The 15705-nt window shown below is 37.8% G+C and overlaps 1 protein-coding gene and 1 long non-coding RNA gene across 3 annotated transcripts; one reads left to right on the top strand and one right to left on the bottom strand.

Annotated features, from left to right (window-relative positions):
• Nucleotides 1–608: 608 nt before the first annotated feature.
• On the top strand, nt 609–15050 carry LOC144644777 (transmembrane protease serine 9-like). 2 transcript variants are annotated; one of them, XM_078504308.1, is made up of 18 exons: nt 609–699; nt 1556–1644; nt 2065–2159; nt 2807–3048; nt 3649–3756; nt 3909–4163; nt 4821–4874; nt 5636–5767; nt 6134–6375; nt 6807–6915; nt 7257–7301; nt 7849–7983; nt 9776–10017; nt 12199–12286; nt 12822–12866; nt 13240–13432; nt 14065–14214; nt 14540–15050. In XM_078504308.1, exons 1-18 carry the CDS (start codon nt 657–659, stop codon nt 14931–14933), a joined length of 2661 nt encoding a protein of 886 aa, XP_078360434.1. In that variant the 5' UTR covers nt 609–656; the 3' UTR covers nt 14934–15050. The 2 variants fall into 2 exon arrangements, with proteins under 2 accessions (XP_078360434.1, XP_078360433.1); XM_078504307.1 differs by having other exon boundaries at nt 3909–4164; nt 4816–4874.
• LOC144644846 (uncharacterized) lies at nt 14791–15467 on the bottom strand. The gene is made up of 2 exons (XR_013569202.1): nt 15244–15467; nt 14791–15185 (listed from the first exon to the last, which is right to left on the bottom strand). It is a non-coding gene; the product is annotated as an uncharacterized LOC144644846 (long non-coding RNA).
• Between the last annotated feature and the right edge of the window lie 238 nt (nt 15468–15705).

The following is a 15705-nucleotide window of genomic DNA, read 5'->3' as shown; positions in this document are numbered from 1 at the left end:
ATATTTTTTTTCAAGCCTTTCTTTGTAATGATCAATTAGTGATTGATAAAAGAAAGCAAAGACAATTAATCAATTTAAAATTTACCTTCCGAGACTTATTGGATCAGTGAATCTGTTCACAAATATCAGTCTACCTTAAATAAAAAACATATTTGTTTTGTAATTTGTTAGTTAATTGTTGTTTGGAAATTGCCCGCTCCTTGTGTTGTCACGATTCGCCACTGATTTAAAATATTTGACTGTCTTTCGCAATATTAAATAATGCTAGCTACAGCTAAAGAAATAAAAAAGAGACTGTAGTAGTTTTACAACAATTGTTTAGCATCAACTCCATTCATTACAAAAGAACCTCTTCCTATTTGTTTGATTCAACCAGCGGCTGTTTAGCTTATATGTTGGTTGCATCTGGAAAATGGTTTTCAGGTTCAATTAAGAGTTCAGCAAACTTATTGATTTTGGAGAACGTTCCCATTCCTTGCTTTTGTTAACAACAATTAGGAATGAAAATATTTGGGCGGGTGTTCTAGCAATGTTCCATTTGTTATTTGCAAAGTGAACAATTAATCTGTTAATGGACTGAGCCTTACTTCACATCCTCTAGCATAAATACGGCCCTAACAGAGAGAGTTTTCACATTCATCTTTGATCGTCTCAAGATGATATTGCTGGTGTTACTGCTACTAGCAAGCACTGTCACAGGTAAGGGAAGGTTTTATTTTTTAAACTCTTACAAAAATCGCGTAGTTACGTTTTGTTACGGCTTACGATGCTGTAGATACACTGCATCTACCATGTGGGATTCTTTACCAGATGAATCAAGGAAGATAAAAACATAAGTGGTTTTTGAAGAACAATTTACGAACATTGAATCTTGGGGACTGTTAGCAAGATGTGTGACAATTTTGCTATTTTTACTCTTTGCTACTTTTACAATTTTTATATTTTATACTTAATTACACAAATACCGTAACCATAAATATTTTAAATCGTATTCATTTTTAATAATAGCTTAGCTTATTTTTACACTTCCAAAAAGTTTTTATTTTTCTATTTAATTCTTATTTTGGTGGCGAACCTGCAAACTAGCTTTTTAGCTAAGTGTTCTGACCACGCTAAAAAAAGTAATGTATTGTATTGTTCAGTTGTGTAACGATATCGGTTGCCTTAAGTCCCTTTACGTGAATTAATCGCGCAAAGTTGTCATAGATATGAAAAGAAAAAAATCTCATAAAAGCTGATTTTCTAGTGTATACTAATGTTAATATTTTCGTTAGTTTGTTTTCCTCGGATAAAAGGAACATCGTTTCCTTTTTTATTGCCTTTTATTATCCTTCACTCTTTTTTTCCGCTCCGCGTCAAAGCGCAATCCCCAACAATCAGTATTAACTGTCTTAACTTAGCACCGCTAACGCAGCTTGCCATTCTTTGGAAGGTTTTTTTTTTCTTCTGGAACGAACGTTAAAGCCCAAATACATATAAACGTTTCTTCCCATATGTAGGGTCTCTACTACTTTAATAGTTGAGGGTAATTGAAATTTCTCTCTTTTCATTGCAGGACAACAACTGCCTTGCGGCAGTACTCCCATCGCACAGTCACGTGTGATAGGAGGCCAGGATGCAAAGCCAGGGGCTTGGCCATGGCAGGTAGGGTACAGATGACAATAGTTAGCATTACAGTAACAACGCGCAAGCCCGCTTTGAAACTTGCCTTGTTGTGCCCTACCTCATCTATCTCTATCTCTTCCATGACCTTCCATATTTCCTCTTTACTTCAGGCTGTCAACCTGGCGTTACCATACAATTATTTCATGCGGTAAAAACTGTCCTGTCCTGCCTGTTGACCTAACTTTATGCGTTAAAGAAGTTTTTTAATCTGCCAAGCGTAGCTCAAAGTGTTCATGACAAGCAAGAATGGCGGTGGACCTGTCAAATGTGTGGATCGGATTCACGCATCCGATTTTGTGCCAACGCGTCATATATATACATAACATAATTATATCACATAAACCCATTTTTTTATTTATGCAGTGTAGTATTAAGAATTTGACGTTGTTTATTTTACAGATTGCCTTGCAACGTTTTGGTCGTTTCATTTGTGGAGGGTCGTTGATTTCTTCTACATGGGTAGTTACCGCTGCCCACTGTGTTTCAGGAAGTTCGTAAGTGCTTGAATGAAATAATTATAATAATTATAATCAACTCTATTTAGCAAGAGTAACGCTTGACAGTAAAACTAGTGGCTCTTGATCCTATAACTACGAACATTACAAATAAATGCATGACTGATCGTGATAATATGCATCTCTGTTACCATCTGCATGTAACCGTTTTAATATTTTATTGCTATGTCAGTAATATGGTAGATACCTGATCGCGAACAAAATTTTATTTAAAGACATGCAGTTCATGACATTCATTTTTGTCGACATCTTTATTTTTTACAAGTGTTATATTCTTAATTTTACAATCAATTAAAGTGCACGACTACACTATTAGTTGTATTTCGTTCCCGATTTAATACACAAAGTTTGCACATTCAAACCGACTTTATAAATGTTCATGCAAAACACCATTAGTATGTATGTATGTATTAGTGCTGGAAACACGTGTCTCGAAGGACCACGAGAGTAAAGTAAGAGCATTTTTATTGGGGTGAGCCAAAGGCAAGGGTATTCCAGGAGTTATGAGAGGATTTAAAACATTGCTTGTTAGCTACAAGGACAATAGATAATAAAATAGTGAGTTTAGATAAATTAATAGACACATAACACACCATGTCATATAATTTTCTTTCTCCTTTGTGTAGAAATGCTGCTAATTATAAAGTAGTTGTTGGCGACCATAACCGGAACACAAACGAGGGTACAGAGGAAGTTGTTGATGCTAAACGAATCATCTCTCATCCGAATTACAACAATCCACGACTCAGCAGTGACATCGCCTTGATTGAACTAGCCAGTCCTGTAAAGCTTTCTCAGCGGGTGAATCCTATCTGCATACCATCTCATGACTCCGATGTTCCTACAGGATCGAGATGCTTCATTACGGGTTAGCAGCTTTGCATGAAGCACTGTTTACGACCACTTCTGCAAATATGTACACGCTAGCTTTTATATCAAGGTCAAAACAGTGTGAACTAGAAAACCGTGAACACTTTTTCTCTATCTTGTACATGTGAATTTCTCCAGTAAACTATCGAATGATAACTCAAACTTCTGGAAATATAAACAAATGGACAGAGATGGAGTCAACAGTTTATTTTTCGTGAATAATTTTTAAAATTTTTCCTCTATTTGCTTTTTCAAAGTATAATGAAGGTGCCCACGGTTTTCGTGTTTTCACTGTAAATTTTACTTAAAGCCCCCTGTTTTCAGCGTGCAGTTTCTCATTCATTGAAGCTGTTAGTCATTAGTCCGCTGGTAATTAGTCATGCTAACAACTAGAAAACTCGAACTTGATGCTCGCTTGCAAGAAACGTCTTTTTATTCAGCATAAGTAGTGTAACAAGACGAAATATTAAATGAATATTGAGCTGTTTCAAAAAAGGAATTTGAATTCCTGCACTGCTAAAATCTCTAGTAGGATTTAAAACCTTTACCTTTACAATACACATACTCGTATATTTATACTACGCAATTGCTTTGTCAGGCTGGGGAAAGATCAAACACCCGGGAAGCTCATACCACATTTTACAACAGGCCATGATGCCAGTCATCGACAACAACAAGTGCAAACAGAAGATTCAAGCATCTGGAGGTAATCGAGCATGTATCCTGCGAGGGTAGTTTAGAAAGCATTTTAAATGTCGAGATTAAGCACTAAAACAAATTGAGTATAGCTGGCGATTTTTTCTATATTTATCTGTTCACAGCATTATGATGTACATATTTGTTTTCTTCCTTCATTAGTTTCAATCAGTTTAACTCCACAAATGTTGTGCGCGGGCGTTGAGAACACCATTTTAAGCGGTTGCCATGGTGACAGTGGAGGTCCGTATGTGTGCCTTAATGCAGACGGGAAAACATACACCCTACACGGTGCCGTCAGTTGGGGCTCTGGACAATGCAATGCAAGGCAACTCTTCACAGTGTTTGCACGAGTGACACAGTTCCGAGCTTGGATCAAACAGCACACAGGAATAGGCGGCGGCGGAGGAGGAGGAGGTGTGGAACCACTTTTTAATATTAAAATTGTTGGTTATTCAGGGCAGTTTGTTTTATCCAAAAAAGCAGCATTAATGGGAAACTATACAAATTACAGCTGTGATTAGCTTGTTTCTGATTTGCTGAGATAATATCTACCTTATGGTAGATAACAGCACATTGCACAAAACTGTTTTTCAACTTGTATGAATGCATTGAGTAATGTTTGAAAAAATGCACCGAATCATCTGCAATCAGAATCAGAATTGCCTTACGATAGGCACTGGTTTTGCATTGAGCTCTCATTGGTTCATTGTGTCGTTTACGCTTGTTGCGCTGGCCTTTGTAATTACTTACAATTGCTTTCGGTCTTATGACACTCCCTTGGAAAACCACTCTAGAGCTTAGAACCTCAAAATAAAGAGGCTGCGTTGTGCTAAAACTATTCAATTAAGTTTTTGCCATAAATACCACATTTCAGGAACGAGCATTGATCCAGGTTTTTTTTTTATTTTAGTTATAGTAGTTACGACGGAAATAATGATCATTTAGCGGAAAGAACAACAACAAAAAACTTCCGTTAAGCAAGATAACAGACGTTGTCGCTCCACTCAATAATATAAAAAGAACTTTTTTCATCGTGACTTTAAAGTTGTCTTTCCTTTGCATTAATAGGAGGTTCGCCACCACCGCCTCCCTCACCCCCAGTGCCAACGACTCCTGGGAAAATTGGTAAGGAAATATTTGCAAACTACGTAAGCCTTGTGATTTAAAATTTAAGTTGAAATTAGTCAAATCTAAGGATATAAGGTAACCAATACCATAATGTAAAATTTAAGGCTTGCAGAATTTTTTCTGACGAGTCACGTTATTTTACGTTAGCCACTGATAGTGTTGAACAAATTAAAAAGCCAATCAAAAGTATGCGCAGTGCTTTTGAATGCTGAAATGCTGTTAGTCATGCGACGCAAGGCAGTTTTTCATTGTCAAACAGTGTAATAATGGTTTATTAATAATGGCTTATTATTATCGTCCTTTTTGTGCATGAAAAAGTTATCTACATTTCATGTCAATAGAACAAATTCATGACAGCCGCCATGATGGTTTTATTTTTAAAATGCAAATGCAAATTGACTACCAGGGGATAAATATTGAAATGATGCCGCTTTTTGAAAAATCGTCGTCTAACTAGTGGACTATCTGTTCAAAAATCACATTTGGCAGTCGAGTTATAGAATAATAACTTCATTTTTAAGCCAAGTTTGTTTGAAAACGTTGCTCGATAACTCGATTTGTTAACTTCGCAAGCTGTTTTCTTTTTATAAAAGCGCAGGAACAGCGTAAAACTTTCAACATATATATTTTTTACCGCAATACTTCAACAAAAGCATGGTATGAGATCACGTGTCTAATTTGCATACTAAAAGAAAACAAATATGGCGGCTATCGTGGATAAGGTTTACAACTTGTATTCTTGTAAACTTTCCCGGCAGCTTTTGAATGCTCCTTCGATAAAGATCTGTGCGGCTTCAGTCAATCGTCGAGCGACAAGTTTGACTGGACTCGTAAGTCAGGAGGAACATCCTCTTCTAGCACTGGACCAAGTGGAGATGTCTCTGGACAAGGTTAGTTATTGTGTCAATATTGTAGTACATGTATCCTGCAGAGAAATTGTCAAATTGAGTATGTAAAATGAGGAGAGTAAGCATGGGTTTCACATTTTTTTGTGCTGACCTGAATATTCAAATATACAGAATGGCAGAGTTTGGTTTGCTTGAATGTAAGAATTCATTTACCTTTTAAGAATCGTAAAATGCAATGAATTACAATGATACTGTGACAAGTAAATTAGCCACGGAAATCTTGTTAACATAGTCTGTACCCAATGTGTCTACCATTTTTTCAGGCTTCATTGCTTTAAATAAACTTTAGTGAAAAGTAATATATTTATTCTTACCTTCCTTTCTTCGTTGCATTCTGACGTTTGGCAGGAAGCTATATGTACATCGAAACTTCATCTCCAAGAGTCCAAGGAGACAATGCAAAGCTTATGAAAAGCGGTTTGTCATTCAACAATAAAATGCGATTGTCCTTCAGCTATCATATGTACGGCAACACGATGGGAACACTGAACGTGTACGTTGGGCAAAAGAAAATATTTACCAAGTCAGGTAACCAAGGAAACCAGTGGAATCAAGCATCGGTTGACGTAACTGAACCGGGAGCTTCAGAGGTAAAAATAAGCATCAACAGAGTGTTCGTGCTTCATTATATCAGTTATGAAGAGTTAATCTTATGATTAAATATCAAGCATTCAAAATACTGGGTTTCTTTCTGTATACGTTTTCAGTTTTAAGTGGCAAAAAAATCTCAGGCGTAAACTGCGGTATACAAGAAGTTTCAAGAATAAGAAGTTTCACAAGAAGTTTTGAGAATAAGTGCACCCGCCATGTGCTAACAATTATTGCTCAACAATATGCATTGCAAAGGTTTTTGGGAGCTGCCTTTTGATAAATATGATGTGACCATCATTTCGTTACTCTATTCTTTGTAGATATATTCCTTGTCACATTCTTTAAAATGAGCTATGTAGATCAATTTTCGTACTTCCACGTTTCACAAAATGAAGTTTTCCATTAACTGAGTTGTGCAATATTTCTTCAGCTGATATTCGAAGGAATACGAGGAAGCAGTTATACTGGAGATGCTGCTATTGACAATGTGAAGCTGGAGGAAATAGGCGGAGGTGGAGGAGGTGGAGGAGGAGGATGTGGTTAGTTATTGCAAGTTGTACAATTTATTTAAAAATGACTAACTTATTGACAAATCCACTTACCTTTAAAACAATTCCAATGCTGATAATTTTAAATCGTAGTTAATCATCAACTTAAAGTTAATAACGGTCATATGGATTAACTATAGAAGGTCTAGCTCTTGAGAAAAGCTAATTTAGCTTGATCTATGTTGATAATAAGTGACGTCTCATTTGCCTGCAGGTGCAAAAACAAAATGTTGTTAGAGAGCGATAAATTATAAGAGTTTCAGATGCAAACTACTTGGAATTTACTATGGCCCTGTAAAACTTCTGTTAATTAATTTTCACCGCAACTTTAGGTTCAACTGTGTCTCCCCCTGCTACAGCAGCCCCACCACCTGCAGGTAGGAAGAAGTTGATTGGTTCAATAGCTAACTTAATGCCATTTACAGCAAACAAATTATAGTCGACCAAGTTCTTCATTTTTTCCGTTTTCCTCAGCATAATCCAGTGCTAGTGCACGTGAGCATTTTAGCCTTATTTTATGTCAATCTGTGTCACTTTCTGACTTACCCCCGCCCCCAAAAGTTTGAAATTCAAGGTGGAGGATGCAAGATGGCTGACTTAACGAGCGATATATAACGACGGCGCATGACCACAAAGCCACCAAAAATTGTACTTTGTTGAAATGCAAGCTAAGGGATATCTCCATAATGCAGGATATCGGTCTTATTAGAACGAAATCATTAGGGGTGCTATAAATTAAAACCAGATTGTTTCAAGGCTGGTCCAAGTGCATAAGTGAAAAATTAGACAAGCCAAGTACTTTTGTTCTTCGTTGCGTGGTCCCCTGTATCCAAACTGTGTTTGCAATTAATTAGCTTGTACATCCGAGAGATATAATGAAACGAAACATTGTGTCAACTGTAATAATTGTCTCATTTTTTCCAGTCGTCAGTTGCAACTTTGACAATGACGTTTGCGGATTTGTTCAGGATAGCAATGATAAGTTTGACTGGACGCGAAATAAGGGAGGCACTGGGTCTTATCAGACAGGACCATCCGCCGACCACACCACTGGAAATGGTATGAAATATCTTCCTTTACTACATCGCTCTTCTCAATTTCCATTTAGTATGACTCATATAACAGGAAATAGTTACTATAATTGTAACAACATTGCGAATATGCAATGAACGGGTTTTATTGGGACAGGTCTAGTTTGTTAAACGTCAAACGTTTTCCAGCTGTAAGGCAGCAGTAAGATAAATCATTTTTGTTAAGTTGGCTGGGTATAGTTCATTTGGTATTGTTGAATTTTGTTTGGAAAGCTCTCCAATTGGGAGAATTTAACCAATTCAACCGAAAGGCAAATGCTTGTTGAACATGTTGATCGGCTAAACCAACCCAAAACGTTTTATTTAGATCACTGTGTTAAGTATTTTTTCAATTCGGTTGGTCTTTGCTCATAAATTAAAACTGAATAAAAAAGCTGTGTTTCCTTACATAAACCAAATGGAAGAAAGTTCAAAGGCAAAAAGAGAATATTTAAGGGAATTTATTTTGACTAATTTTCAGTGCATTTTTATATTATTCTGTTTTGTATAAAATATTCAAACTTCTTAATAATAATAGTCTTTTATTAGGAATCCTTCATTCACTAAACAGTGGTTTTCAGAAAGGTCCTAACTAAGATTAAAAATACTTAATAAGACTATATAAAATAAAACGAAAAATACCTAAGAATTAAAAACTATTATTAAAAACTAATTTGAAATTAAAAAAAAAAAAAAAGAAGAAGAAGAAGAAAGAATTAACTAAAAAACCTACTTAGAAAACTACGCTTAAAATTAACAAAATCAAGTGCATTTCTGGTGTCTCTGTCTAGGTTATTCCAGTCTTTCAGAGAGTGATAACACACTCTCTGCTTTCCCCAATTTTTTGGTTACATGAGGTAGCCTAAGCATGTCTTTATTCCTTGTGTTATAGCTATGAATGTCCCTGTTGGCTAGTAACTCCATAGAGTGATCCATAAGTCCATTTATACACTTATAAACATATATACAGGTGTGAACAGGTTTAAGGTGTGAACAATATATACGAATGAGGTGTGAACAAAATGGCGGCCGGACGCGTAAACTCTCTGTCCTTAAAAATTGGCATATTCCTCTGCCTATTTCTAATCTTCAACAGTTCTATCCTGGAAATTCCTTCAATCCATACGGTATGCAAAGTCAGGGATGTCTGTTTCGCCTCCCAGTTGGCTTCCAAGGTGGAAATTCAAGCAGTTCATGCCCCAGTGAAACGTCACGGGCGTAACGGAGATAAAGAAGTTAGTGGTTTTCAGAAGGGATATATTGCCTGTAAGCTGTTTCAACATGCTTCCTTAGCATTTGTCCTGTTAGCCCTGGCTGGCGATGTGGAAATCAATCCAGGTTATCGGAGTCTAGTCGATATCAGAAGAACTCGAGGACTCAAGATTGCACATTTAAATATCCGCAGTCTTCAACAAAAGACCGACTCCATACGCCTGGAAGGTTTGGATAACAAAACCATTGATGTTCTCACATTATCGGAAACATGGCTGGATGATACCATCCAAGATACCGAGATTGCATTGCCTGGTTTTGCGTGCATCAGACATGTATTCATGTATTATATTGTTGCAGATTTAAACAATGAATCCGATTTGTCGGATTTCTGGACTTTCTGTAGTCATTGTCACAACTGTTGCGACACAATTGTGATACTGTTAAAGCTTTTTCGCCCTGCAACACAAGAAGATTGAGAAAAGCCCGATCTAAAAACAGTTAAAGATAAGCGTATTCCAAATAAAGTGTAACAGTTAAACACATTTCCTAACTATTTTTCTTTACAGGATATTACATGTACATTGAAACATCAAGTCCTAGACGACAAGGTGACAATGCTAAACTGAACACCCCCAAGCTACAATTCAGCGGGAACATGTGCATGAAGTTCTACTACCACATGTATGGTGCAAGCATGGGGACACTGAATGTGATCTTAAATGGAAAAACTGTGTTCAGTGCAGGTGGGAATAAAGGCAACAAATGGCTGGAAGCGGCTGTAACTGTAAACCTATCGGGAATGTATGCGGTAAGTAAGGATTTCAAACTTTCTTCTTAAAATGAAAACGAGACTTCTATGTTCTTCCATATCTTGGCTTAAAAATGATCTGAAATTAATTTATCAAAAATACCCTTTGACGGGGAGGGGGGGGGGGTGGGGGGGGTGTCTCTAAGGAAAATGTTGGTTCAATCAGCACTGCCCATAAGGCGTCACGCTTCGCAACAGTGATATTAAAGAAGGCGGACAAAGCGTCAATCAAGAAACGAGTTAAGAATGTGGCATTTTCCTCCGTTTCCTTCCTTCATTTACTCAAGTCGATGACGCAGAGATGTCAGCGAATGCAACCGGATTGGTGCTCGGCTCGAAATACCCCGTGTTGTAAGCTATTCTTTTTCAGTTTTTTTTCTTCAGGAGGTATGCAATCAATGAAATTTAAGAGCCACCACCCCAAGGAAAGCCACAAAATACAACAGAACTGCACAGATACCAACAAAAGTACATCATAATAAGCCAATGAATGCGCCTAAAACAAGATATGGAAAAATAATTTCTGCATAAGATCGCGAAGAAGCGATCGAGCTGTTGACATATTCTGGATGAAAATAATACATTTGCACTCAAACGGAAAGATTTGAAGTTTAGCTAAGGGACGGACCATTAGAAATAACCGGAGGGGGGGTAAAAAATTTTCGGTGCAGAAATTTTTTTTGAAGGCCTACTTGTCTGCAGGAATTTTTTTTTTTGGGGGGGGGGGGGGGGGCAGAAGCTTTGCACGATTTTTTTTTTTTCGCCCAAAGATACAGGTCTTTTTTTGTAACGCATCTAAGATTTACGCAACAATTATCATTATTAAATAGTATTATTGTTTCATTTCTCAGATTTGTTCTCTGAATTAAGCGACATTTAGGGACCGTTCACTTTTTATGGGGTAGAGGGGCTGAAGGGATTTGATAGGTAGTGCTTGTTTAATATAATCCTCCCCCCTTATTAGAAATTTTTACCCTGTTCCCTCAACAAAAAAGATGAAAAAGATGACAGCTAAACTTTAGAATTTCAGACAAAATTGCAGTTTAAAGTGTTAATAATAATACTGTTTGTGCTTTTGATTAACTGTTTAATGATGGGACGCGATTGTTAGGTTGGGTCAGGTGTGTTTGCAACCAAATAGTTGATAGGATTGAGCTGATGCTGTTCTCCCGGTACATGACAAATTAGAGGGGTCCGGGGGCATGCTCCCCCGGGAAAATTTTAATTTTTCAGAAGCTCAGAAACGCTATTTTAGGCATTCTGATGGACGTTAATAGATGCCATCATACAACACTTACAGGAAATTCCGTTGCACGAATTTTTTTTCAGGCACAACCGCTTGCAGGATTTTTTTCCCCGACAAGTTTCCCTTGCAGGATTTTTTTTTTTGGTAAAAGTCACCCCCCCCCCCCTCCGGTTATTTCAAATGGTCCGTCCCTAACGACAGAACGACACAGAGATTAAACGTTAATAATCAAGGAGTAAAATCTATTATGAAGCCGATTTGAGAAAAATATTTGGGAGAAAAGGTGGAAGTTTTTGATGGACGTTGCTTTTTCCGAAAGCAAAATAGCGGTCCCACATTCTGTCCCGTTCAAGAATAAAAAAGGTACCCAAATTACAGGATTACGGGCGCATAAAACGAAAAACAGATCATACAAGCGATATGACCACTAAACTTAAGCCTTTTTAAACCTCTGTTGCGGCGTACTCACGATTAATCCCGCTCATCTGATCAAACCGAGGTAATCGCTTTCTCGTTGCCCATGTGACGCCATACTGGAAGTGATGAGTTGGTTACGAATAAACAACTGGAAACAATGGAATCACCTCCCCCCCCCCCCCCTGCCCGTGGTACTGAAAGCGTAAAAAACATGTCTTGTATTACTCAGCGTTGATCTCGGTCATTTGGTGACAAGTTGTATAATTCTCGCGGGCCAGAACAGATAGCTTTAGATTTCATCCTAAAAAAGGAAGAATTCTTACCTAACCAGACCAACAAAGATCGATCGTGAATACATTTGAACCTCCAATACTGATTGATTGTTGAGATTAAGGGCACTTATATGGCGGTTTTTGAGAGGAATAGGCATTTTTTTACCTAGTGTTAAGGAATGTTAAATGGCTTAATTGCTTATGTAATACGCTAACGTTGTCCATTATTTTTTTTAATCATTTAAGGTGACGTTTGAAGGAATAACGGGAAGTAGTTACCAAGGTGACATCGCGATAGACGATTTAATGCTGGCTCCAGGGAGTTGTTCCTCCAGTAAGTAAATATCCCGTCAACTTAGATCGCCCTGCTTTTGTAATACTGCTAACTTATTTTAACTTCTACAATTACTTACTTAAACTTACGCTAAATATAATGGATGCTTATTTGATGATTCTTCTGTTAAATTAGCAACTGGCTGGTGCAAATTAAAAACAAGCAAACAAACAAACAAGCCACAAATAAATACATGTGAAAGAAAAAAAGGAAAGAAATGATTATCCCAGTCAAAGGTCACCTGAAAATCAGGTGACTTTCGTGGATGCTATACCAACTGAGCTATGATGGGACACATTGGAACAAGGATGACGACAGTTGCAGCTACAACCAGAACACTAACTGAATGTTCTACTCTACTTCAAATTTACAAAACATTTTTACAACGCCGAAAGCGAAGCTGATTTTTTGATAACAATGCCAATTGAGATTCAGGATAGATAAAGTAGAATGCAGGACGAGACCGACGCTGATGAAAAGAAAAATAATAACAATTTTAAAACTGAATTGCTCTTGTGTGGTTTTCATTTTGCAGTAACTCCGCCACCTCCAACAACATCTGGTCCGCCACCCCCACCAGGTAGGTAGTTCCTCATCCGATCATTCACACTTCATCATCATCATTGTGGTTTCTGCATCATGAAGACAAAGTCAAATAGACCTAACATAACGCCCTATACCAACATAGAATATCTATATGGCATCACACGTGTGAGATAGGTTTCATTTTTATCTTAAAACTATATTATGGGGTTATCATAGGACGCACACAGAGACTAAACATTCCTCACGTTGTGCATCTAAAAATATAATAGCCAAACGGTATTTAAATTGCAATGGTTAGAGTAACACATTGATTAGGTAAGGTGCTGCAATGAAAACAAGGGTGACATATACACAGTAAGCTTAGATATGTTAATTCAAAATGAATGAATGCTAGCTTTTTCCCTTAGGCTCCTGCGGCATCCGTCCACATACCAGGATTGTTGGTGGTGTCAATGCCAAACATGGTGATTGGCCGTGGCAAGTTCAGTTACGTACCACTTCCGGTTTCCCTTACTGCGGAGGTTCCTTGGTAGCTCCTCAGTGGATACTCACAGCGACTCACTGTGTCCGCGGAAAATCACCCAGCTCTATCGTCATAAGGTAATACGAATTTTTTAACTTAATGAATGAAGTTTCTTCTTAAATACTGTATATCTGTCACGTCTATAACTTTGGTAATAAAATATATATGGCTGCTAAATTAGTCACTACTTTCCAGTTTTTTTCTCGTGGCTCAATTACGATAATTGCAATGTTAAAACGTCTGGCCTGCGTGGCTGGATAAGACCATTGATGTTGATTTTTTTTCCTATATGGCGGTCATTTTAGATTAAGGATAACTTATTTGCTTATACAGCTCAGGTAGAAGCGAAAGTCATAGTGAAATGTAATTTTGAAGTGAGAGTTGATTTGAGCGAACAAAGTGAGCTTTTCTTATTTAAGGGCACAATAACTACTGCATTGCGTTACTGTAAATTTGTAAGACTAAAAGAGGAAGACGAGAAAGAGACTTATACTTTCCGCCTAAAGCTCCACCTTGTTCGAAAATGGCTCACACTGAACGGCAACGATCAAGAAATTAATAAATAAGTGAATGAATACCTGACCGACTGAAGGACTAACTTACTGACTGACCGACTGACCGAAAGTTGGAATCAAGCATAAATAATGAAAAATCATTAAGTCAATTATGGAACAATTAACCAATAAACTTCACTTTTTTTTTCTTCAAGACTTGGCGCCCACAGACGTGTTAGCAATGTTGGCACTGAACAGGACATCAAAGTAAGCAAAGTGATCACTCACCCATCATACCACAAGCCGACAACCTACAGTCATGACATCGCCTTACTCAAACTGGAAAAACCAGCTCAGCTTAACAGGTTAGTAACTTTCTTAAATTTGGAATCTTTTGTTGGTTCAGCAACCCCTGCGTCTCACCCCTAAAATCTTGCACAAAGGTGGTTTTAAAAGAAGTTCTTTATAGGGAGTGTGATAAAAGCATGAAAAGGACAAATTTAAAGACAAATCGCTTTTGATATTACAGCTGATATTAACCTAACGTAGTCTTGTCAGCGCTCGAACTCCAAACCTCTCGATCGTGAGCCCAACACACTAACAAACCATCAGACCACCGTGCCTTACTCGAAGTGGGAATATTTTTTATAAAGAAAATATTTTATCCTAAGTTTTTTTTCCGTCATCTAGGCACGTCAATCTGGTGTGTCTTCCCCAAGTCGTGCCTGCACCAACTGATGGTACCAAATGCTGGATCACGGGCTGGGGCCGACTTGCTTCCGGAGGCGCCACTCCAGACTATCTTCAGCAGGTCCAAGTTCCAGTGGTTAGTCGCGCCCGCTGTGATAAATCCTACCCAGGAAAGATCCACGACTCTATGGTCTGCGCAGGACTGGATCAGGGTGGAATAGACTCCTGTCAGGGTGATAGTGGTGGACCGATGGTGTGTGAAACTGGTGGGAAGTTCTATGTTCATGGCGCCACCAGCTGGGGCTACGGATGTGCCAGTCCTGGGAAGTTTGGGGTCTACGCCAAGGTGAAATTCTTGTTGAGCTGGATCAACGGCGAAATGTCAAAGAACTAGCTTAAACTAACCTGTGATTGTTTATTGGTGGTGATTAAATTAAAACCTAATTCTTCCTTGAATGAGGAAGAAAATAAAACAATATTGTGGGCAAAATATCAATAAAAGCATTAAAAAGATAATTATGTGAGTCTTAATTACAATCTCAGCTAAGTGGGTCGTAAACTGTAATGTTCCCTGCTTTGAAGGTGACCACTTCTTAAGCCGTTACTCGCTGTTATTCAGCCATCTATATAGAAATCAATTCAGAGTCTCGACAAATGATATGCAATTAAGTACGAAACACGTCGACTAGCAGCAATGTTTGAACTGTCTTTTAAGGCCAATTTACCTCACACATGATGTAGAAATTAAAAAGGACCCCGTAACGACCACCCTGTAAATGCATTTCACGGGGAAACATCACGCTACCTTATACGCCTATAAAAGCCCTTCTGCTGCAAACTAGTTGGTAGATTTGTTTTCGATTTTGCCAGGATATTTTTGGTTGGGTTGGAATAAATTGAAAGTTAGCTATATTTCCCTACGCTTGTCTTCTTACATGCACACTTTCTTGGAATGATCTGGGGATGGTGGAGGGAGAGGGTTGATAGGAACGAAAAACACACAGTTGCCATACCAACAACCATATAGGTGCGCAAACATTATGTCTTGAATCTTTGAGTCATTTCTTCTGAGCTGCTAGCGTAGCTTTGTCACAAAAAATCATTACAGTCATAATCATTGGCAAAACTTAATGAATTATAGCTGCAAATTCAGAAAATGTTCGTAA

The sequence above is a fragment of the Oculina patagonica genome, chromosome 2 (assembly GCF_052425735.1).
Source record: "Oculina patagonica isolate OP01 chromosome 2, crgOcupat, whole genome shotgun sequence".
NCBI classification, from domain to species: Eukaryota; Metazoa; Cnidaria; class Anthozoa; order Scleractinia; family Oculinidae; genus Oculina; species Oculina patagonica.
The sequence above is the reverse complement of the archived record's forward strand: the minus strand, read 5'-3'. Positions and strand labels throughout refer to the sequence as shown.

Excerpts from the sequence above, each read along its gene's own strand:
- LOC144644777 (XM_078504307.1), top strand. The coding sequence starts at position 657 with ATGATATTGCTGGTGTTACTGCTACTAGCAAGCACTGTCACAG. Across the intron at positions 3,757-3,908 it reads GAAGATTCAAGCATCTGGAG|TTTCAATCAGTTTAACTCCA; the intron begins GTAATCGAGCAT and ends TTCCTTCATTAG. Across the intron at positions 5,768-6,133 it reads TGGAGATGTCTCTGGACAAG|GAAGCTATATGTACATCGAA; the intron begins GTTAGTTATTGT and ends GACGTTTGGCAG.